This window comes from Urocitellus parryii, chromosome 11 (genome assembly GCF_045843805.1).
Source record: "Urocitellus parryii isolate mUroPar1 chromosome 11, mUroPar1.hap1, whole genome shotgun sequence".
Classification (NCBI taxonomy): Eukaryota; Metazoa; Chordata; class Mammalia; order Rodentia; family Sciuridae; genus Urocitellus; species Urocitellus parryii.
The window spans coordinates 8,418,347-8,438,380 of record NC_135541.1 but is presented as its reverse complement, the minus strand read 5'-3'; the positions used below and the strand labels follow the sequence as shown (position 1 = coordinate 8,438,380).

Genomic DNA, 20,034 nt, shown 5'->3' with positions numbered 1-20,034 from the left:
TTCAGCCCTCCGCCAGGGCAGCGCACACCTCAGATGTCCCCAGCACTTCTAGTAAAGCCACTCGGCTTGACAGCAGAGGACACAGCAGCTCTGAGACTGGAGTCGCCGTGAAGCTGCTGCTTCTCCGTCCTGGCTCTGGTTATTTTCCCAGGTGCGAGACCCAAAGCCTGACTCCGCCTTCCACAGAGTTTCAGCAAAAGCGGGACTTGATTGGCTCGTGGAGGGGCGAAGTCTCCAGGGACCACATGTCATGGCTCCTCCCGGTTCTCACTCTACCTCTCACCAGTTTGTTCCAAGGCTCCGAGCTGGTTCAGGGCCCTCCATGCACACAGGTGGTGCTTAATAAATACTCACCGCGATCACAAAATGGCCTTGGAGGCTGCAAGCACACTACCCTCACACCATGCATCCCAGTGGAAGATAGGATGCTTCTCAGGTTCCAGAGCCTCCTGAAACAGCTTCTTGCAATTCTTGGAGCAGCTTGGGTCACGTGCTGGGGTCAGAAGTGACCACCAGGAGAGGAGGTGGGTCTGTGAAAGAAAAAGTCACGCATATAAAAAGTGGTAAGGAAGGCTTTGCTCAGGCCCATGGCAACAGGCACAGGGACGACCCTGAGGGCTTTTGCAGAGAGGAGGCAGATTGCCTTCATCCCAACACAACAGGAGATGACCGAAAGGAAACCTCAGGGGTCGGGGGGGGGACGACTCTGGCTGAACTGACCTTGCAGGATTCCTGCCAAAGGCAGACCAGGGTAGCTAGATGCCACCTGGGCAATTTGGGAGATGGTGAACCTGGTCAGATGTCAAGGGTGGGGGGGTTCTGGCTAAAACTGGGCTCTCGAGGGCACGCCCAGGACAGGGTCTACCTGAGAGCCCAACTGGAGTGTGGTCACCCGAGGAAAGGGGCCAGAGGAGGGCAGAGCAGAACTGGCCACCAGGAAAACTGTGGGGGTGCTGGGGAGACAGTCGAGGTGCCCACATGGGAATGGGATCAGGGACCCTAAACTGAAGGTGGAGGTGTTTCCTCTGGTTGAAGGTGGCCCCTTGCAGCAGTGTTGCAAGATGGGACCTTCGAGGGGTGATAGGGTACAAGGGGGCCACCCTTGACAATGGACTCGTGCCACATCACCCTGATAAGAGGATGGGCTGAGCCCTTACACACACACACACATATACACGTGTGCTGTCTTGTCCTTCCATCTTCCAGCATGGGATGTCATAGCAAGAAGGCTCTCACAGATGCTGGCCCCTTTCTTTTGGACTTTCCAGTCCCCAGAACTGTACGAAATAACCTCTGTGATTTTTAAATCATCCAGCCTCAGATATTCTGTTACAGCAGCCCCAAATGGACTGAGAAAAAACTTAACCCCTTGAACTGCTAGGTGGCAAATTTAAATGGGTTTGTTTAATCCCTGGACCCAGTACAGCTACTTAGTAAAGATTCCCCAGGAAGCATTCCTAGGTGTCACCCAACCCAAGAGCCTCATTTGAGAGATGAGATAAAGACAAGAGAGGTGAGTGATGTGTTCAAAATGACAAAACGAGTTAGAGGCTGCACCAGCCCCAGGACAGATCTGCTGAGTTCAGGGCGTAGTCTTCTGCTCAGAGCTGGATAGATGGTGACAGCCGGCCGGGTGCTGGAGCCCATGGCTGCCCACCCCTAGGAGCCCGTCAGCACACGTCAGGAATTCCACTTATCTGTTGATAAGCACAGTCCTTATAAAAAAATTAAATCATGTAAGTTACGATTAAGGTATATTTAAAACAAGGGCAATCAGGCGATCATGAATGTTCATAACAGCTATAAGTAACAGCCAAAAGGTGGAGATGGCCCAAATGCCCAGCTACCAGTGAACAAAGGTGGGATAATAATATTCAGCCATAAGAAGAGGTAAGGGCTTGGGTTGTAGCCCAGTGTAGAGCACTTGCCCAGCATGTTTGAGACATTGGGTTCAGTCCTCAGCACCACATAAAAATAAATAAATCTAAACAACTAAAAATATTTTTTAAAAATTTTAAAAAGTTTAGCAGGGCAAGGTGGCACATGCCTGTAATCCCAGCAACTTGGGAGGCTGAAGAAGGAGGATCGAGAGTTCAAAGCCAGCCTCAGCAAAAGCGAGGTGCTAAGCAACTCAGTGAGACCCTGTCTCTAAATAAAATCCAAAATAAGGCTGGGGATGGAGCTCAGTGGTCAGTGCCCCTGAGTTCAATCCCTGGTACTGGCTCCGAAAAAAAAATTCTTAAAAAGTTTGAAAAAGGAGGTGAGGCGCTAGGCCACGCTGGTGGAGGGATGGACTGTGAAAGCATTCTCAGTAGAAGAAGCCAGACAGGAAAGGCTACACATTACGTGGTTCTGTTTATATGAACTATCCAGCATAGGCAATTCTGTAGAAATAGAAAGCACATCAGTGTTTCCCAGGGGGAAAGGGGGCTGGAAGTGACCACTTAATGACCAGGGGTGACCATTCTGGGTGATGAAAAGTCTGTGGCCATGATCACACAACATTACAGATACCAAGTCTTCGACATTAAAATAGCTTAAAATAAAAGGTAATAAAAACTGAAGGCTCATCGTCGTTTCTTGGTTATTTTACTATTTTTAGTATTGTTCTCTCTCTCTCTCTCTCTCTCTCTCTCTCTCTCTTTCTGGGCACTGGGAATGGAACCCAGGAATGCTCTACCACTGAACCACATCCCCAGACCTTTTAATTTTTTTTATTTAGAAGTTGCTTAGGGTCTTGCTAAGTTGCTAAAGCTGGCCTCAAACCTGTGATCCTCCTGTCTCAGCCTCCCCAGTCACTGGGATTACGAGCATGAACCACTGCGCCCAGCTTAGCATACTCTCGAGGTTGTTTAGATTTGTTGTCTGTGTATGGTGGAAATTATGTAAAATAGTGAGCCATTGCATATCACTTCCTAACTCCAGCTCAGCGACACCATGTTAGGAGCTTGAAATTAGCCAAGGTGGGGATATTTACACACAGATACTAGAAAACAGTACAAACCAGGGCATACACTCCCCACCCCCTCATTCTCTCTGTTTCTCTGTCTCTCTTTCTCTGTCTCTGTCTCTCTCTCTCTCTCTACACACACACACACACACACACACACACACACACACACACATACACACACACACTCTCTTAAAAGATTGTATAGATTTGAGAAAGTGATGGAGACAATGTTAATAATGCAGGTTAAACTGAAAGGTGGGTTGTAATGTAGCAAATACACTATGATTAGCACCAAAAAATTAAAGGAATATTTTAGCATTTAAAGATTGTTATCTGATTCAGCAGAAAAGTTGCTTACATTAGTAATGAACTTCCAACCTACATTTTTCTTGCTTCTTCACTCATGCAGATGAGGAGATCAAACAACACTCATGGAACTACACTCACAAGCCAACCAAGGCAGCACCTCCTGGCTGAGTCAGATAGTGATCAGGACTCCCTTGCAGCCCGCTGGGCCCAGACATGGTCGAACATCAACCCGAGGTGGAGCATAGACATGAGTTCTGCAAAAAATTCAAGAACATTCTTTGAGAATCCATTGGCAATATGAAAATTCCAATAAAGAGTATAATTTATAATTATTCTGAAATTGTGTTATATGTCTGCAAAATCTACACACACACACACACACACACACACACGAGCCTGAGAACACATTCAGCCTGTTGCTGGTGGCATCCCATTTCTAGACACGATAGGGCTCGACCTAAATGGGCACTTGTGTCAACGATTCCCCCCAAAGTGACAATCCCACTAGAACTATCACTCATCACTGTCAAGCCTTAGGAACAGGATGTTGGCAGCGCTGAGAGCAAAAGGCACTGGTGCTTTATGGAAAAGCAGGTTCCATTAATTTCCATCGGCCAGAGGAAATGAATTCATTTCCACTCCGAGGACCAGCCTGCAGTGTAGTCTTCAGATCTCAGAAATAATCAGGGAACCCAGTTGCTGGATGTTTAGATGAATGAACAAAATAATCCTTGCACTTGGTCAGCACAGATGACAGAATAACCACTCAGTGACCGCATCACCTCCAGTCTCCTGGTTGCTCATCAAGGAAGCGCATAATCTTCCAGGTAAGTGATTTGGTGGGATCTACACAAAAGCCCCAGTATAAAGTGACCTCTTCCGGCCCCCTGGAGCTCTCCTCAGGCCACCCCAGGTGGAGGACCGCAAAAGACGGCATGTCCTGCCTCCTGGGGTGAAGGACGACCTTGTCTAGTCCTCAGTGGATGGGGAGGGGATCTCAGGATGGTGAAGCACTTTAGAACTTCCCGGAAGCTTTGCAGATTATCCAGCCTAATCCTTGCAGCCAATCTAAAAAGAATTTTAGAATACCGAAATCAAATTAATATCTTCTACAGGGCATGAGGAAACCGAGGCTCTGAGCAGGCAGACTAATTGGTCTAGCCTTGTACACCTTTAGGAAAAATCAATTTGCACTCCAGCCAGAAAGCAAGCAAGGGCCAACTAACCAGTACAAGGAGGAGGGAAGAGGAGCTAAAAATTTGCTAACCACAACAGCTAGTGGGAAAATAGGACAATTATAGTCGTATGCTCTGCTGGAAGCTGCGTGAATGTGCTCTCGCTCTTTCTCTCTCTCTCTCCCTCTCTCTCTCTCAAAAGATCCTATTGTGCTGTACTCCCCTTCTCTGACCTTGTGAGACAGCCCAATGCCTACAGGGTGGGAGGAGGCCAGGTGGGTGATGTGGCCCAGTGACAGCTACTCTGCAAGGTTATTGAAACAAGTGCCATGGAACTGGGACAAGTGACCAGATGACTTCGAGTCACCAACGGGGGTGTGGCAAAAGGCATGAAGGAGTTGGACAGAGGAGTGATTCACATCCAGGGCAGGATGGAGCCGGAAGGCACGCAATGAAAACTTGTGGCTTGTTTATTTCTGGAATTTTCCTTGCAACACCTTCAGACCATGGTTGAATTTGAGTCCCTAAAACGATGGGAAGCTAAACTGAATGAGGGGGTGACCACTGTAGCTTAGAAAAGAAAATGTAGGCTAGGTGGATGGGACCCGGAGGGAGGCACGAGCCTCGGGGGATACATAGCATCCCTCATCCCTACCTGGCCCCGAGTCGACTGAGAAATAAGAGGACAGAGGACTGGACTCTCTTTGTTGCTGAGAAAGCCCACGTGGGGGAAGGGCAAACGTACAACCAGAACAGAAGTGGACAGGTGCACCTGCCCAGGTAGTGGCAGAGCCAGGCTGGCCTGGGTCTCCGACTCCTAGGGTAGAGCCGCCTCTGCAGAGCCGGCCCAGCCCAAGGACCACAGCCCCCAGGGGGAGTGCGGAGGTGGCTGCCCTGTGAGGACTCAGCTCCCCACGTTGCTCTGCTTCCCCGGGAGGAATGCGGGAAAGGCCAGGAGCCCCTTCCCCAGAGTGGGAGCATTGCCACCGCACAACCCAGGCTCTTTGAGGGTGCATCTGGTGGCCTTGGCCTGGCCACTGTGTGCTTGTGTCTGATTTAGAAGGTGACAAGCGCCCCTTCACCCAGGGGCTAAGGGCAAGTGCACGTCTTCTGCTCAAGTTTTTCTCCTCCATGGTCATGGGACAGCTCTGTCTGTCCCAGCCCAGATTCCAGGCCTTTGAGATACCAAATGGGGACAATGATCAGAGAAATACAGGACACAGGACAGGAAAGGACAGGGAAGGTGAGTGGAATGAGGCTTCAAGGAGGGCCATGGTGCCCGGTGCAGCCACGCAGACCAAGGGAACTGAAGAGAACCAGGAAGAGCCGCAGAGATTGGCAGAGCTGTTGTGGCCTGTGGCTCAGATCTCCTTTAATGTTATTCAAGAAGCACCAGCAAGCACAGAATTTATTATTTAATGACTTGATGTTTCAAGATGGCATTTCTTTGAACTTGACACCATAGAGACTCTTTGCATGTATTACCAGCTAGTAACTGGGGTGCCCATGATAGTGGGACAACAGGACTTCACTGGGCACCTATGCTGTGCCAAGAGGTGTGCTGGGGACGGGGGCTGAGAGCAAGTCACGGTCCAGCCCTTACAGGGCTCTGGAGACAGGCATGTTAGCAGACACCCCTAGCTCAGTGAGGCAGGGTGCACCAGGTGAGCACCAGGCACTTGGAGACCGCAGGTGGGACACGATTAGAGCAGGAGAGAGTCCCACGTGGAGACCCGGCAGGGCAGAGGCCCGTAGGACTCGCCTGTTCCAGAGTGGGAGAGAAGGTGGCTGGAGAAGGAAGCAAAGGCCACACCTGGACATGGAAGCCCTCCACCCCTGCTCACGCTCACTCCCAGGGCAGAGGTGAGTTTTTAGAAGTTTTTACTTCAATTTCAGTCTGTAAAACAAAATTGGGGCTGTGCCACCTGTAAGGTTTTGCCCAGAGGTATTTATTTATTTATTTATTTATTTATTTATTTATTTATTTGTTCGTTCGTTCGTTCGTTCCTGAGCTGGGAATCAAACCCAGGGCCTTACACATGCTGGGCAGGTGGTCTGCCCCTGAGCTACACTGCCAGGCTGCCACCTGTAAGGTTTTGTAAATGGCTGATTTTTCAATGAATCATGTAACTCTTCATGTTACCAGTCTTTTGAAACAAAATTTCTTTTTTCTTCTCTCTTCTTCTTTGTTTCTTTGTTGTTTTTAGGGCTGAACCCAGGGACACTTAACACAGAATCCCATTCCCAGCCATTTTTAGTTTTTGAGACAGAGCCTCACTAGGGTGCCGAGGCTGGCTTTGAACTTGCAATCCTCCTGCCTCAGCCTCCTGAGTCACTGGGATTAAAGGTGTGCACCACGGTGCCTCACCCTAGTATTGATTTTAAAGGTTAATGTGTCTTTCTTAAATATTCATAGCCCAATTCATTTCATACTGTTAGGCCTCTATGCTTTTAAGAATGCAGTTCCCTATCTCTGGAATATAGTTGCTCTATCAGAAAGAGATTCTCCATCTGCTTGAACTCCTATTCATCCTTCACAACCTTGTCAATCATCACCTGTTTTGTGATACCTTCTCCTGACCATCTCATCCAGATGGAATCATGCATTCTTTACGCCACTGGATTTTGTATATACTTTGTTTTTTTCATTGCTTCACAAGTTATTTGTGTTTGTGTCTGCCTACCACACTAGCTACTTGTCTGAGAGAACCATCTAAGTTAAGTTGTTTCATTATCACAATTCCCTGGCCCAGAAGAGCTTAATAGAGTATATATACATTTTTTTTTTAACTGAACTGAATATTTCCAAGTCTCAAGTTCGTTTCTCATTGAAAAGAGATGGCAGCACCTGCCCTAGCAGCTTTAAAATTTTTTTTCTTCATGAGAATGAAATAACCAGTAAATAAAAATACTCCAATAGAAGACAGGAGGGATTCCAAGAAGGTCAAGGCCAGCACAGCCCTGCTTGGCCAGAGCCCCCTGCTGCTCGGCTGGATGTAAGGTGACCTGATTTGGTTCATGAAGTGCCCCAGGCTCTCCTAAGCCTTTGGCATGGTCACCGTGCACACTAGTGTGATTGGGGTCAGCTAGAGACAGTGCCCGGAGCTGGTGGCATGGTGCAGACATGCGACCCCGTCACTCCCAGCTGGGCCCCATTGTTTTTCTCCCCTGCACTTTCCGCTCCCTGATGTCATCAATAAACAGCACCCACTTGCCTGTGCTGCCACCCTGGCCAAGGTGCTGGCTGCCACCCAAGTCCAACTACCTGGCAGGTTCCCTGGGGCCCCTTGAAATGAGACGTGGCCGCGGGCCTAGGTTTGTATGCACAGAAAGGAAACAGAGGTGCCTCCAGGCCTGGGCTGTAGCATGCCGGGTGCGGCCCCTGCTGCCTCCCTCCTGCTTCCTGCTGCCCCCTGGGATGCAGGTGAAGACAGTGTCCTAGCTGCTTTGCAGAGCAATGAGGTGGAGGGAACCTGGGTCCTCTGGGGGGGGGGGACCAGGGCTGCCCAGGCTGGGACACACACCTCGAATTTCCTCTCAGCAAGGAAATCCACTTCCACGTCCTTTAATTCAATAAACTCTGGGGGATCTCTTTGTTATAGCAGCCAGCCTCACCCTGACTGACATCCATGAATGCTTCATGACAAGTGTTCTCTGTCCTTTTCATTCATTGTAGTGTGTCCTAGGATAATACCTGGTTCCTAGTAGGTGCTCAGACTAATACTGCATTCTTGAATGGAGCCAGAGGCCCATATTGGAATCCCTGACAAGCTGTGCGCACCTCCGTGTCCTCACCTGTCACACGGGGCTAACAACTGGACCTACGTTTTGGATTACCAAGATGAAGGTGCTATGCATAAAGCTCACAGGGCAGAGCCAGCCACATCAGTCATCAATAAGTCTTAGAAACTATTATAATTATTTTTTATTACTGCATAAATGTTGAGGGTTTTGCAGCCTTTGGGGTCTTCAGTAATGCTGAAATGAATTTTTTTTAGCAAATTAGAATAACTTCAGGTTAGAAGGGTTGGAAGGAGATCAATGGAACAGAGAAAGGGGGTTGGGGGAACGAGGGAGGAAGGACAGGAAGGGGAGCAACAGGGGAATGAAAATGACCAAAGAACACTGTGTGCATGTGTGAAGGGCCCTCTGTGAATTTCACCACTACCTACACCTATAAAACACTAATTTTTTTTTTTTAAAATAGAGAGGAGACCAGTAGAGAGGACAAGAAGGACCGGGTGAGGGGGGAGGAAAGACGAGGCGCTGTGGACTTAAGTGAAGCAAATCACCCCCCATGCATGTGTGGTTGCCAGAATGAACCCCAACATTGTGCACTAATAAAAACATCAGAAAGAGAGAAAGATGTCCAGACGGCGGGGACAGTAGCCGCCACTGCTCCTGCCATTGGCTGGCAGAGATAATGGGGCTTCTCCCAGGAGTTGTCTGTTCCATGAACTCAGTGTGATGGCTTTTGCAAACACATGCAAATGTATGCAAATCACATGCAAATACACACAAAAATAGCCCCCTGTGTGCCTCCGCATTTACTAGAAAGAATTCTGGTGGCTTTATGCTATTCCACCCTCGATCAGATCAGGTTTTCTTTCTGCTCTCTCAGAAAGACGCACCTGGAAGGGGAGAGGTGTGCCCGTGGGTGTGTGCGGTTCTGTGACCCGGGTGGGGGGGGGCGAGGAGGCTGCTGAGGACACTGAAATATGCTCAGCAATCAGATGTGACAAACCCAAAACCAACTGCCAGACTCCAGCTGGAGGCCCTACCTCCGATCAGCTGCCATCGAATTCTCCCATCACCCCACGACCCAGCAGAGAGGCCTTGAAGGGAGGCCGTCCAGTACTTGGCCAGGGGTGGGGTGATCCGATGGTTTGGCAGCAGAATTACAGAACCGGGACCCTTTCAGTTCAGTCCTCAAGTACTTGGTCAGTGGTCATTTCAGATGGCGGGATCATTTGTTCACAGGCGTGGGTACTCACTCACTCACTCATTCCCAGATGTCAAGATAGAGAAGACTCCACCTTTGCTCACAAGGACTTCTTCCTGCTGTCCTTGCTCTGGAGGACCTCTTCTTCTCACCCTGGAGCTCAGTAATGACCCAGTGGTGGAGACCCACATGCAGTCTCTAAGCATCATCCCCGCAGGCAGAGGCAGTCGAAGGAGCCTGGGCAAGGAGACACACAGAGGAGGAGGGATTCGCTGCACCTGGGCAGGTCAAGGCCACAGGGAAGACCGTATGGTGTCTTCAAGGGTGAGCAGGAGCCTGCCAGGTGGACCAGCAGAAGGAACGCTGTGTTCCAGGCAACAGAAGCATCAAGCCATTGGGCCATGTGCTCCGAGATCTGATTTGGGAAATACGGTCAATGGTGTCGAGATGTACCTTTCCCCAGTTCACCCCACCCCAGCTCGCCGACTCCTGCAGATGCCTGTGACGTTTATTAGCCTACAGCACTTGTTTGGCAGTTGCCATAGACAGCAAGTCCTTGAATGGTTTCCCCTTGCTGTGCATGCTTGGCTCTTCAAGGAGGTTGTGAGTCACCTGAGAACGGAGCCTGTCTATGCTATCTTGGTGCCCAGGGACCCAGCCCAGTGCCTTCCTTGGGAATATTAAGCAGGTAAAGGATGTTGTTGCTAGAGGTGTCCATGTGGAGGAAAATGCTCCCACATTCAGGATGCCACTATTTCCTGAGCACCATCCAGTGTTGTGCCAAATGCAGATTTTTTTTTCTTTTAAATTATTAGTTATCGATAGACCTTTATTTTATTTATGTATTTATATGTGATGCTGAGAATCGAACCCAGTGCCTCACACATGCTAGGCAAGCGCTCTACCACTGAGCCACAACCCCAGCCCCCAAATGCAGATTTGTACATTGTTGTCTTGTTGGTCCCCACAATAGTTACCAAGCAGACAAGAGTCCTCATTTGACAGATGGAGCAACAGAGGCCCAGAGAGATTGTCTGGCTTGCAGAAGAGGAGCCGTCCAGAAGTGATGGGACTAGGCTCTGAGCGCAGGCCGAGTGGTTGGACCGATGCTCTGAGCTCCTGCTCTACCCACGTTTCCTGCTCCTGTTCCCGTGCACTTGGTCAAACAGTGTGCCCGTGAGTTTACAGACCGACTCTTGAACCCTGACCGGTAAGCAACCCCTGGTTGTTCTTCTCATGGCTCCTTCCTAAGCCAGGGCTCCTGAGCTTGGGGCTCGGCCTATTCCATACCTAGCATGTCACTTATTTTCCAGAAAGGAGAATAAAGGGGACCAGCGAATTGTTCAGGGTAATTCTGGAAGGACACCTTGGAGGAGACCAAGTTTCCTGAAGCCACCTTGGAAGGTGGTGCGAGGGCAGCCAGGAGGGGGTGTGCGTGAAAGCTCGGGTCTCACGGGAGACAGGGGATGGGTAAAATCATTCGTGCATGCTGTCTGCTCTCTGGGGAGTAAGAGGACCTAGACACGGGTTTGGAGGACCACTCGGCTCCGAGGCAACTGCAGGGGCCCAGCTGGAGCACTCTGTGCTCCCTGCATGAACCTCCTGCTTTCTACAGGACTGGAGCCAAGGCCACCTCTGGAGGGATGAAGGCCCTTGTCTCACCAGAAGAGGTAAATGAGGATCTCCAGGTGAGACACCTATTGGAGGCTGCTGCACACCTGGGAGCTAGTGGGGAAGCATTATTTGCAGGTGGCAATGAGTCAATAAAATGAACATTCTTCAGTGTCTTTTAAGTTTGGGGATTGAGTCTAGGAACTGGGATCAAGTATTGATCTTGGGGGAAGGTAGGCTGAATAAGCTCAGAACCAGGACAGCAAGGTCATGTCAGGTGGTGATGTAAAAATGCTTTGGAAAAACAAATAAACCAACAAATAAAGACCCGAGGAAATATAAGAAGTCAGGGAAAGCCAGTCAGAGGGGCTGACATTTGGGCTGAGAAAACCCAAAAGACCAAATGGTGCCAACCATGCAGAAAGGTAGTCCAGACAGAGGGCACAGCAAGGACAAAGATTCTGCAGTGGGGACAAACACAGGGAATCAGAAAGACCAAAGTGGTTGGAGGGTGGTGAACCACAGGGAAAAGGGTCCAAGATGGGTGGGAAAGGCATGTAGAGCCACACCACATGGGGTTGGGTGGGATTTTATTCCAAATGCTTTGATGTATTAGTGAGCTACTGCTGTGTAACAAATCACCACATCCCTACTTTAGCAACTTAAAACAAAACACTTTTTTTTTTTTTTAAGTCTAATAGTCTCTGTGGTCAGGAATCTGGGCAGTCCTTCTCTGAGTCATTTACTTAAGGGTGTTTCACAGGGTGGCAGTCCCAGCATCGGGCTGGCCTGTAGACATCCCAAGTTCAGCCAGGGAAGACTCCACTTCAAGTTCCTGTGGTTATTGGTAGGATTCAGTTCCGTGTAGGCCATTGATCAGACACCACCCTTACTTCTTGCCATGTCAGCCACTCCAACATGGCAGCTTGCCGCAGTCCGGCTGCAGCAAAATAACCGGGGGGTGACGAACAACTTGTGTACATTGATACAGCAGGAGTGGGAGCCATTTATTGTAGGACAACAGAGGTATTTATACATTCCACACACTTATCTTAATTAACATAAACTAGATACAACAGTCAACCAATAAGAAATCTCCACACTTAATGGCTCACTGGCGCCACCTCACAAACCACTCCCCCTGGCAAAATGCCAGGCGCCATCCTGACTTGTTGACAGACTCTAACAGCAGCGTGCTTCATGAATTGTGCAAGCCGAGGAGGTGACAGAAACTGCTAGCAGGGTTGAAGTCACCATCTTTTGTAACCTTATCACAAAAATGACATCCATCACCTTTGACATGATCTATTGGTTAAAAGAAAGTCACAGGTCCCACCCCCACTCAAGGAACCCCTGGGGGTCGGATCACCAGGAGCATTTTAAAAGTCTGTGTCACACAGACCATTGGAGGTGTCTGAGAAAGAGGTGACATGATCTGTCCTATATTTTCAATGGGTCACCTCAGCCTCCTTGGGCACTGGGTGTGTGAGGGGGGCTGGGCAAGAGTGGAAGGCAGATGGCCAGTTAGGGGTTCCTGGGAGAGATGACACTGGATTGAAGGGAGGAGGTGACAGTGGAGAGGCAGAGAAGTCAGATGAAGGAGCTGGGGATGACGCCAGGGCCCGCTGAGACGTGCCTCCTGCCTGGGGTCGATGGTGCCTTGGACTCTTGTGTTTCTCCTGGACAGAGAGGGTGGCAGTATCCTCATTCTCCTCCAGCCCTCCCGAGGCCATACATTTGCTGGATGGCTGGCCAGCTCCAGAGGACCAGCCCATGAGCAGAGAACAGATGTCTCCTTGTGCCAGGTCAAGTGACTGACCCCATGTCCTCATTCTCATTAACCTGCACATGCTCGGACAAAAGCCAGTGGGCAAGGGGGAGGGAGGCCACTCACCTGCACCTGTGCTCACAAAGTCCGAGGAACTGGACAGGCTCAAGGGGGTGGGGTATGTATGTACCCGCTCCCATGCACGCAGGTGTATGTGTGTGTCTGTCTCAGGTGGGCTGCAGTTGGAGTGGGGAATCTTCCAGTGCAGAGAGTCATTAAAACTGACCTGAGAATCTTAGGGCATCACTAACAAGTTCCAGAGACAAGACTTTTCAATTGACATAAAGTCTTTATCTACTATACCTATCAAGATGAACCATTACTTGTTCACCATTTGTAATATGACTACATGGGACAACCTTACTGCTAAACATCTGATTGACGTCTCATTTTATTCTCATAAGAGCCCAGTGAAGTTGACACTCAATTTGTTCCATTTCCTACTTAAGAAAACTGAGGCTTAGAAAGTTAAGTAACTTGCTCAAGGTATCACAGATTTGACCCTGGACTGTCTGACTCCATTGAAATCCATGTTCTCAATGGCTGCTATTGTCTCCCTGCCTCTGGTTTAGGTTGGTGGAAGATTAATTTCCTGGTTGCATAGAGGAAATCAGGTGGGTGCCACTTGCTACAGGGACTGGATTAGCTCTGACCAGAGCAAGGGGCAGGTGGTGCCCCCTGGTGGTAGTGGTAAGGAAGGACCAGTGGGTGGGAGCTTCAGGTTGCCCTTTTAGTGAGACACAGCTGTGTCCCAGGGAGCACAGAGCCGGTTCCATAGAGTCCAGCTGCCCCAGGCAAAGGGCTAGAGTGTGTCTCCTTTCCCAGGGCCCTGGGGATGTCCTCGTGCCTCCTGCCCAGGCAGCCAGGCACTGATCAGAAGTGATTCACACCAGTAACCCAAATGACATCACCAAACGCCGCATTCTTATTCAAACCCAGGCTTTGCACCTCAATTCTGACTCCTGCACATAACACACTGGCATCACCTCAGTTACAACTCAGGGCCTCTGACTTTGGCTAATTTAGAAGTCATTGCTGGACTGTGTTTGCTACCAGGGTCCAGGTTTGTGGGGAAGGGGTGTGTGCAGTGGCTGGAATTTCCTGGGGACCCACCATGCCAAGGTGCCACCCCATGGGGAATCAGATAGGGGTGGGGAGTAAGGCAAGATAGGAGGTGCCCTGAAGCTCAAGGAGCATGGCAGGGCCACAAGGGTTCTGGGGAGGGGGCTGGGAAGGTATGAAACCAGATTTTTAAAACATCAGGACAGCTAGGTGTCGGAGCCTGGGTTAGAACAAACTCTGGTTTGTTGCTTCTGAGCACAAGACAGAAGCAGAGCTGGCAAGGGGAATCTCTGAGAGGTTCCAGTGGCTTCTCCTGCAGTGTCTGTCCTCCAGTCCTAAGAGCCCCCCACCCCAACCTGGGGAGGGTGCAGGGTGAGTGGGTGCGTGGCGCAGGTGGGGACTCTCAGTGCCTGCATTCTATTTCCAGCTCCTAACACTGACTCAGTGTGACCTTGCTGAGGTCATGGCTCTGTGTTTCTTGAGAGGGGGGCCGCAGGGGGATCAGAGGTGACAAAGTTTGCCTTTTCCCCAGGGATGGGAGTCCTAGACTATGGGGGACCTCCTGCTCCCCATGAGCCCCAGCTATGTCTGGTCCTACTGATAAATTTTTTTTAAAAATTGTAGATTTGGGGGCTGGGGATGTGGCTCAAGCGGTAGCGCGCTCGCCTCGCATGCGTGCGGCTCCGGTTCGATCCTCAGCACCACATACAAACAAAGATGTTGTGTCCGCCGAGAACTAGAAAATAAATATTAAAAATTTTCTCTCTCTCTCTCTCTCCACTCTCACTCTCTCTTTTTAAAAAAATTGTAGATTTGGATCCAAGGAATGGGGGGGGCCACTCAAAGCCAAAAGCAAGTTGTCCCTGCCATTTTAAGAGGCGTGGCCACTCTTAGATGATGTTTCTCCCGTGTTATACAAAGCACAGTCCCATACAAATAATTCCCGGCATGGGGAATTAACATCACTGCAAGGGGAGAAGGGAAGCCCTTTCTCCTTCACTTCAAGAGGAGGGACTTGAAGCAGTGGGTGGAATTGCACAATCCTTTCATTACCAGGAGCCCCCTTTTACTATTTTGCTACCCCTCGACACCCCCCCCCCACCTGCTAGGCCCTCATTGACAAAATGCTCTGCATTTATTAGGTAGAAACTCGTGGTTTTCATTCATCAAACTCACTCATGAGTGACAGTTAAAGTTTCTGCCCAGCACAGAAGAACTAGTGCTATCTCGGAGCTCGCTGCCAAGAATGACAGTGCGACGCTGGATGACCTCTTTGTAGGTAAAAGACCAATTTTTCACCAGACTTCCTGAAATTTCCAAGAGGTCATCTCCAACAGACCCAGGCTGGGAAGCCCCCAGAAAGACTCTGGGTTGTGGTGGGGTCAGGATCAGACCTGAAGCTCAAGGAGCATGGCGGGGCTCATAGGCTATTCCTTCAGCCAAGCAGCCCACTTGGCAGGGAGGCCTGTGTGCCCCCTGAGACCCAGGTGCACAGGAGCATCAGTGCAAGATGGCAGGGCAACCAAATGCAGGCGTCATGAAGCAATGATGCTCAGGGCTCAGACCAGGGGCCCCTCAGTACTGGGCTGAGCATTCTGAACCAAGCCTGAGGTTGGAAAAGCACAATAGATCATTTGAAGGTGCTTCTGCAAGAAGAGTGGGGGAGGGGAGGGCTCTTCTGCTGCCCATTTGCACTGTGTGTGACTCTTGAAAACGGAATCACTGAATCTCACACCTACTCAGGAGCGTTCAGACCAGTCTTTCCAATGCTCCTTTTCAAGAGAGTGAGACCAGAGATGGAAGCCGAACCCTCCAGGCTGGGGTCAATAAAGGCATGCTGGGACCCCTGGAAGAGTGGGAACATAGACAGGGGACACCGGAGGTCCAGCTTGGTAGCCTGGGTATAAGCAGGGGAAGAGCTTATGGACTCTGAGCACATCAAAGCTCCCAGGGTGCCTCCTCCTCCTCTGGACTCCTGCAAACACTCTTCTCTTGGAGCCCTTGGCTCCATCCCAGAGGCTCAATTGTTTGATCCCAGGGCTCAGAGGCGTCAACAGCCTGTACCTTTGGAAAAAGACTGGGGGCTTAGCTCTGTGGTTTCAGAATCTCAGGCTCCACCAATCCCTAGCAGGGCCAGGGGCCTGGGCAGGGGCTCTGGGAGCCTGTTGCCCCCACAGCTGTTCCCTGCGCTATTTTGGTCCCCGGGGAGCTAGTCAATTCCAGGGTATTTGGACCAAAATAGCTGATAGCAGGACCATCTCCTGATGGCTCTGTGTGGACCTCCCCACAGGAAAGTTTGTAAAGTGGGTGTGGGGTAGCCGAGAGGGAACTCTCTGACAATGTCTGAGGTCCTCTCAGCCTTTGGACAGCCCTGGTCACCCATCTACCCATCAAAGCTTGGGGTTGGTGGCAGAGGGAGGGAATAAAAATTTCTGAACATGGTTTCTTGGCTCCCTAGTCCTCCCACAGCCAGCTAGATACATAGTATCCTTTCCCATTGCACAGAAGGGGCTAACCGGGTTCAAAGAGGTGGGTTCACTGGTCCCAGGCCACACAGTCTTGGACCTTGGGCCACCATGCCTCTTGTTAGACCCTCAGCGGATCCGTGCCGGCTGGATGCCAGTTCTATCACGAAGCTCAGGCCAGTATGGAAAGTGCTGACTGGTCCTGGCTGCCCTTGGGGCCACCGCGGGGGCCCTGGCAACCCAGGCTTCGCTCACTCCTCGGCTCACCGAGATGGGTCAACTGGAGGTGGGAGGAGGGAAGCCCAGTCACCCGGCAGCCCCTGGCGCGGCCCATATAGCCTGCGGGGATTGTCCCGGGCTCAAAGCGAGAGTGTACCAGGTCACGCTCCCTTTGGCGAGCCGGATGGCGAGCAGAGAGCGCGCCTTGGCACCAAGTGGGCACTGGGGTGCGGGGCGCATGCCCCTGACACGCCCTATGGAAGCCGCTCCCGGGCTCAGGTACTGAATTTAGTCGTCGAGTGCCGCTGGCCAAGTCTTACTTCCCGGCCCGAGTTGGGGCCACGCTGGCGACAGCCGCGAGGCTACCCCGCAGCTCCCACCTCCCCCGGGATTTTCCAGCGGGTTAATTTCCTGTGCCGGTAAATCCTTTTGCGATCGCCTGGCTGCTCCCTCCCCGCCGCTCCCTCCCGCATCCTGCCGCCGTGACTCCCCCAGTCGGTCAGCGCCGCCGCGCTTCGTCGCCCCCGCGCGCCCGGGCGCACGCCCTCCCCGCCCGCCGCCCTCCGGCTCCCGGCGCCCTGCAGCCGGGGCCCTGCTGCGCGGCCACGCGCCAGGGCTCCCCAGAGAGTCGCGTCCGTGTCGCTGCAGCCGGCCCCGTCCCTGGGCCATGCGCCCCCCCGCCGCCCCCCGCCGCCCCGCCGCGGCGCTCGGACTCTGCAGCCTCCTGCTGCTGCTCGGGCCCGGGCACGCGTGCCCCGCGGGCTGCGCCTGCACCGACCCGCACACGGTGGACTGCCGCGATCGCGGGCTGCCCAGCGTGCCCGACCCCTTTCCCCTGGACGTGCGCAAGCTGCTGGTGGCCGGCAACCGCATCCAACAGATCCCCGAGGACTTCTTCATCTTCTACGGCGACCTGGTCTACCTGGACTTCAGGAACAACTCGCTGCGCTCGCTGGAGGAGGGCACGTTCAGCGGCTCCGCCAAGCTCGCGTTCCTGGACCTCAGCTACAACAACCTGACCCAGCTGGGCGCCGGGGCCTTCCGCTCGGCCGGGAGGCTGGTCAAGCTGAGCCTGGCCAACAACAACCTGGCCGGCGTGCACGAGGCCGCCTTCGAGACCCTGGAGTCGCTGCAGGTGCTGGAGCTCAACGACAACAACCTCCGCCGCCTCAACGTGGCGGTTCTGGACGCGCTGCCGGCGCTGCGCACCCTGCGCCTGGACGGGAACCCCTGGCTCTGCGACTGTGATTTTGCCCATCTCTTTTCCTGGATCCAGGAGAACGCGTCCAAGTTGCCCAAAGGTGAGCTGGGCAGGCTGGGCGGGCGGGAGCGGGAGCAGGAGGAGGCCACCGCAGCCGGGATTCCTGCCCGCCGGGGGCTGAGCCTGGAAGAGGAGTCTGAGCCTGGAAGAGGAGTCTGGGGGCTCATCAGCAAGGGACGAGGGAGAGTGGGTCTGGAGAGAGGAACTTTCCCTGATCTCTACTGGGAAAGAGGAGAGGCACACACAGGAGGGGGCTGGAACTTCTTGACCTAGGTGCTTGTTTTTCTTTTCTTCATCAACTCACTTTCCCAAGTTTTTACCCGCCAATTCTCCTGCCCGGTCTGTGCCCCTCTTGGTCAGATCAACTCACCAGGCCCAGGACAGCTGGGTACCAGTTGTTTGTGGGTCCTTCCTAAGTGGAAAGCTCTCCATCTGTGGGAAACAGCACATTCCCAGCACCTTGGAGAAGAGCCACCAGTTCTAAAGGCTGCTCAGCATCCTCGGAGCCTAAGCCGGTGTCTCTGCTTCCCAGCTCCAATTTGCTGCTCTGTCTAAAAGGGGAGCGGAGTATTCCTGGGGAGGAATACAGGCAGCGTCAGCCAGTCGTGCAGTAATGATTTATGGGTTTGTGGTTTTTTTCAGCCCAGATGTGAAAAAGCCGAACAAAAATGTCAGAGCTTGTTGGATCCCCTGCTCTCCTGGTGACCCTTCCAGGGCCGACCTGTATGTACATACCAAGAATACAGGGTGCCCAGAGTTTAGGGGCTTTGGGAAGGTCAGGGGAGGGACGCCAGCATCCACCGGGGCAGACGTCCTCACGCTGGATGGATTCCAGCTTGTGAGCATTGTGCCCACAGTGACCTCTGAGCCAGATCCAGCCTCTCACCTTGCCTCCAAGGCTTTAGAGGACTGGGGGCCAGCACCATAAGGCACAGGTTTTAAAAGGCGATATAGGTGCAGACTTGGCTGCAGTATACCTTTTATTTCATGTACTGAGAACTCAGAGATGCTGCTCACCTGGATGCAAAGTTCCTGGGTTCACCTGTTCGTTCTGCACTGCCATTAGCACACCTGGGTCTTGGGGTGGCCATTCCCCAGTGGATAGAGGACCCCGAGCTGGCATTTCACTCTGGGCTGGCTCTACCACGCACACAAATCCTGAAAAGATCTGCTCTGTGGGGTACAGAGTCCCCAGCTTTAAACTTGTCCTGTCCTCCTGCCTCGCTCCCCTGATCCACCAGAAGGCTGTGCTGGTGACAGGAGTGGGCGGCGGGGCTCGCTGGGATGGGGGCACACCGTGGTGCTGGTTGCCCTGGCCCTTCCGTTTGGTGGGCTGGCCTCGTCTGCCCCATTGCTTGGTAGAACAGGCTCCCACTCTTCCAGAGCAGGGCGAGTGCTGGGGCAGAGGTGTCAGGGTCAGTTCTGCTGAGGGCGGCCAGGTCCTTGAACAGTCCACTTACTCTTACTGTGCATCAGTCTCTTCGTCTCTAGAGTAGCTAGCTGACCTCTGAGATCTCCACAAAGCTCTGGATTTGAATCTGAAATCCTGGGTTCGAGTCCTGGCTTAAAACCTGGGCTAGTCGTGGTAGTCCCTAGCTTATTTGGGTCTCACCTTGCATGTGTGTGACGCTGGGTGGTCCATCTGACCGAGTGGCTGGCAGCATCCAAACCAGGTAGTGTGGAGAAGGTGGAGTGATGGGAATGGGAACAGGCCCTCCCCCAGCGTCTGTCATTCAGGGCATACAACAGACACCAGGGGCTACATGGGGCTGGGGAGAAGGAAGGAGAGGCTCTGGACAGGGCAGGCCGGGGGAGGACTGATCTCATTCAATCAGGACGGATAGAGGCCGCATGGGGGCATCTCCAGGACACAGCGGCAAGAGTGGCTGTGGGTCTCCCTGCCCTCATTGTTAGCCAGAGCAGTGCCCCGACCCTGAAAACCAGAGGCGGAGTGGGTGGTGAGGAAGTGGCACAGGCCTTAAAGGGAGAGACCCGAGTTCAGGTCTGGACTCAGAGGTATGATCCTGGGTGAGCCCCCGACCTCTCTCAGCCTCAGTTTTCCTCCCTCTTAATTCAGAATGTAGTGACGTCATTCTCCTCCTGCCTGCTCTGAGGTCTGAACAGACCAGCTGGGCAAGGGCTCACAGTGCCCAGCACCCAGTGGTGCCCCGGGGGGGCCCCGTCACCCCTTCCTTCCTGCAGGTACACT

At 52.3% G+C, this 20,034-nt stretch overlaps 1 protein-coding gene and 1 long non-coding RNA gene across 2 annotated transcripts in view; one reads left to right on the top strand and one right to left on the bottom strand.

Moving 5' to 3' along the window:
- Window positions 1-359: 359 nt before the first annotated feature.
- LOC113197802 (uncharacterized) lies at window positions 360-18,362 on the bottom strand. Its single transcript, XR_003302751.2, has 3 exons — window positions 18,196-18,362; window positions 3,401-3,516; window positions 360-530 (listed from the first exon to the last, which is right to left on the bottom strand). It is a non-coding gene; the product is annotated as an uncharacterized LOC113197802 (long non-coding RNA).
- Window positions 16,505-20,034, top strand: part of Lrrc38 (leucine rich repeat containing 38) — a 28,131-nt gene continuing 24,601 nt past the window's right edge. The window contains exon 1 of the mRNA XM_077791316.1: window positions 16,505-17,865. Within this exon, the coding sequence (XP_077647442.1) occupies window positions 17,232-17,865 (634 nt within the window). The 5' untranslated portion in view covers window positions 16,505-17,231. The remainder of the gene's footprint in view (window positions 17,866-20,034) is intronic.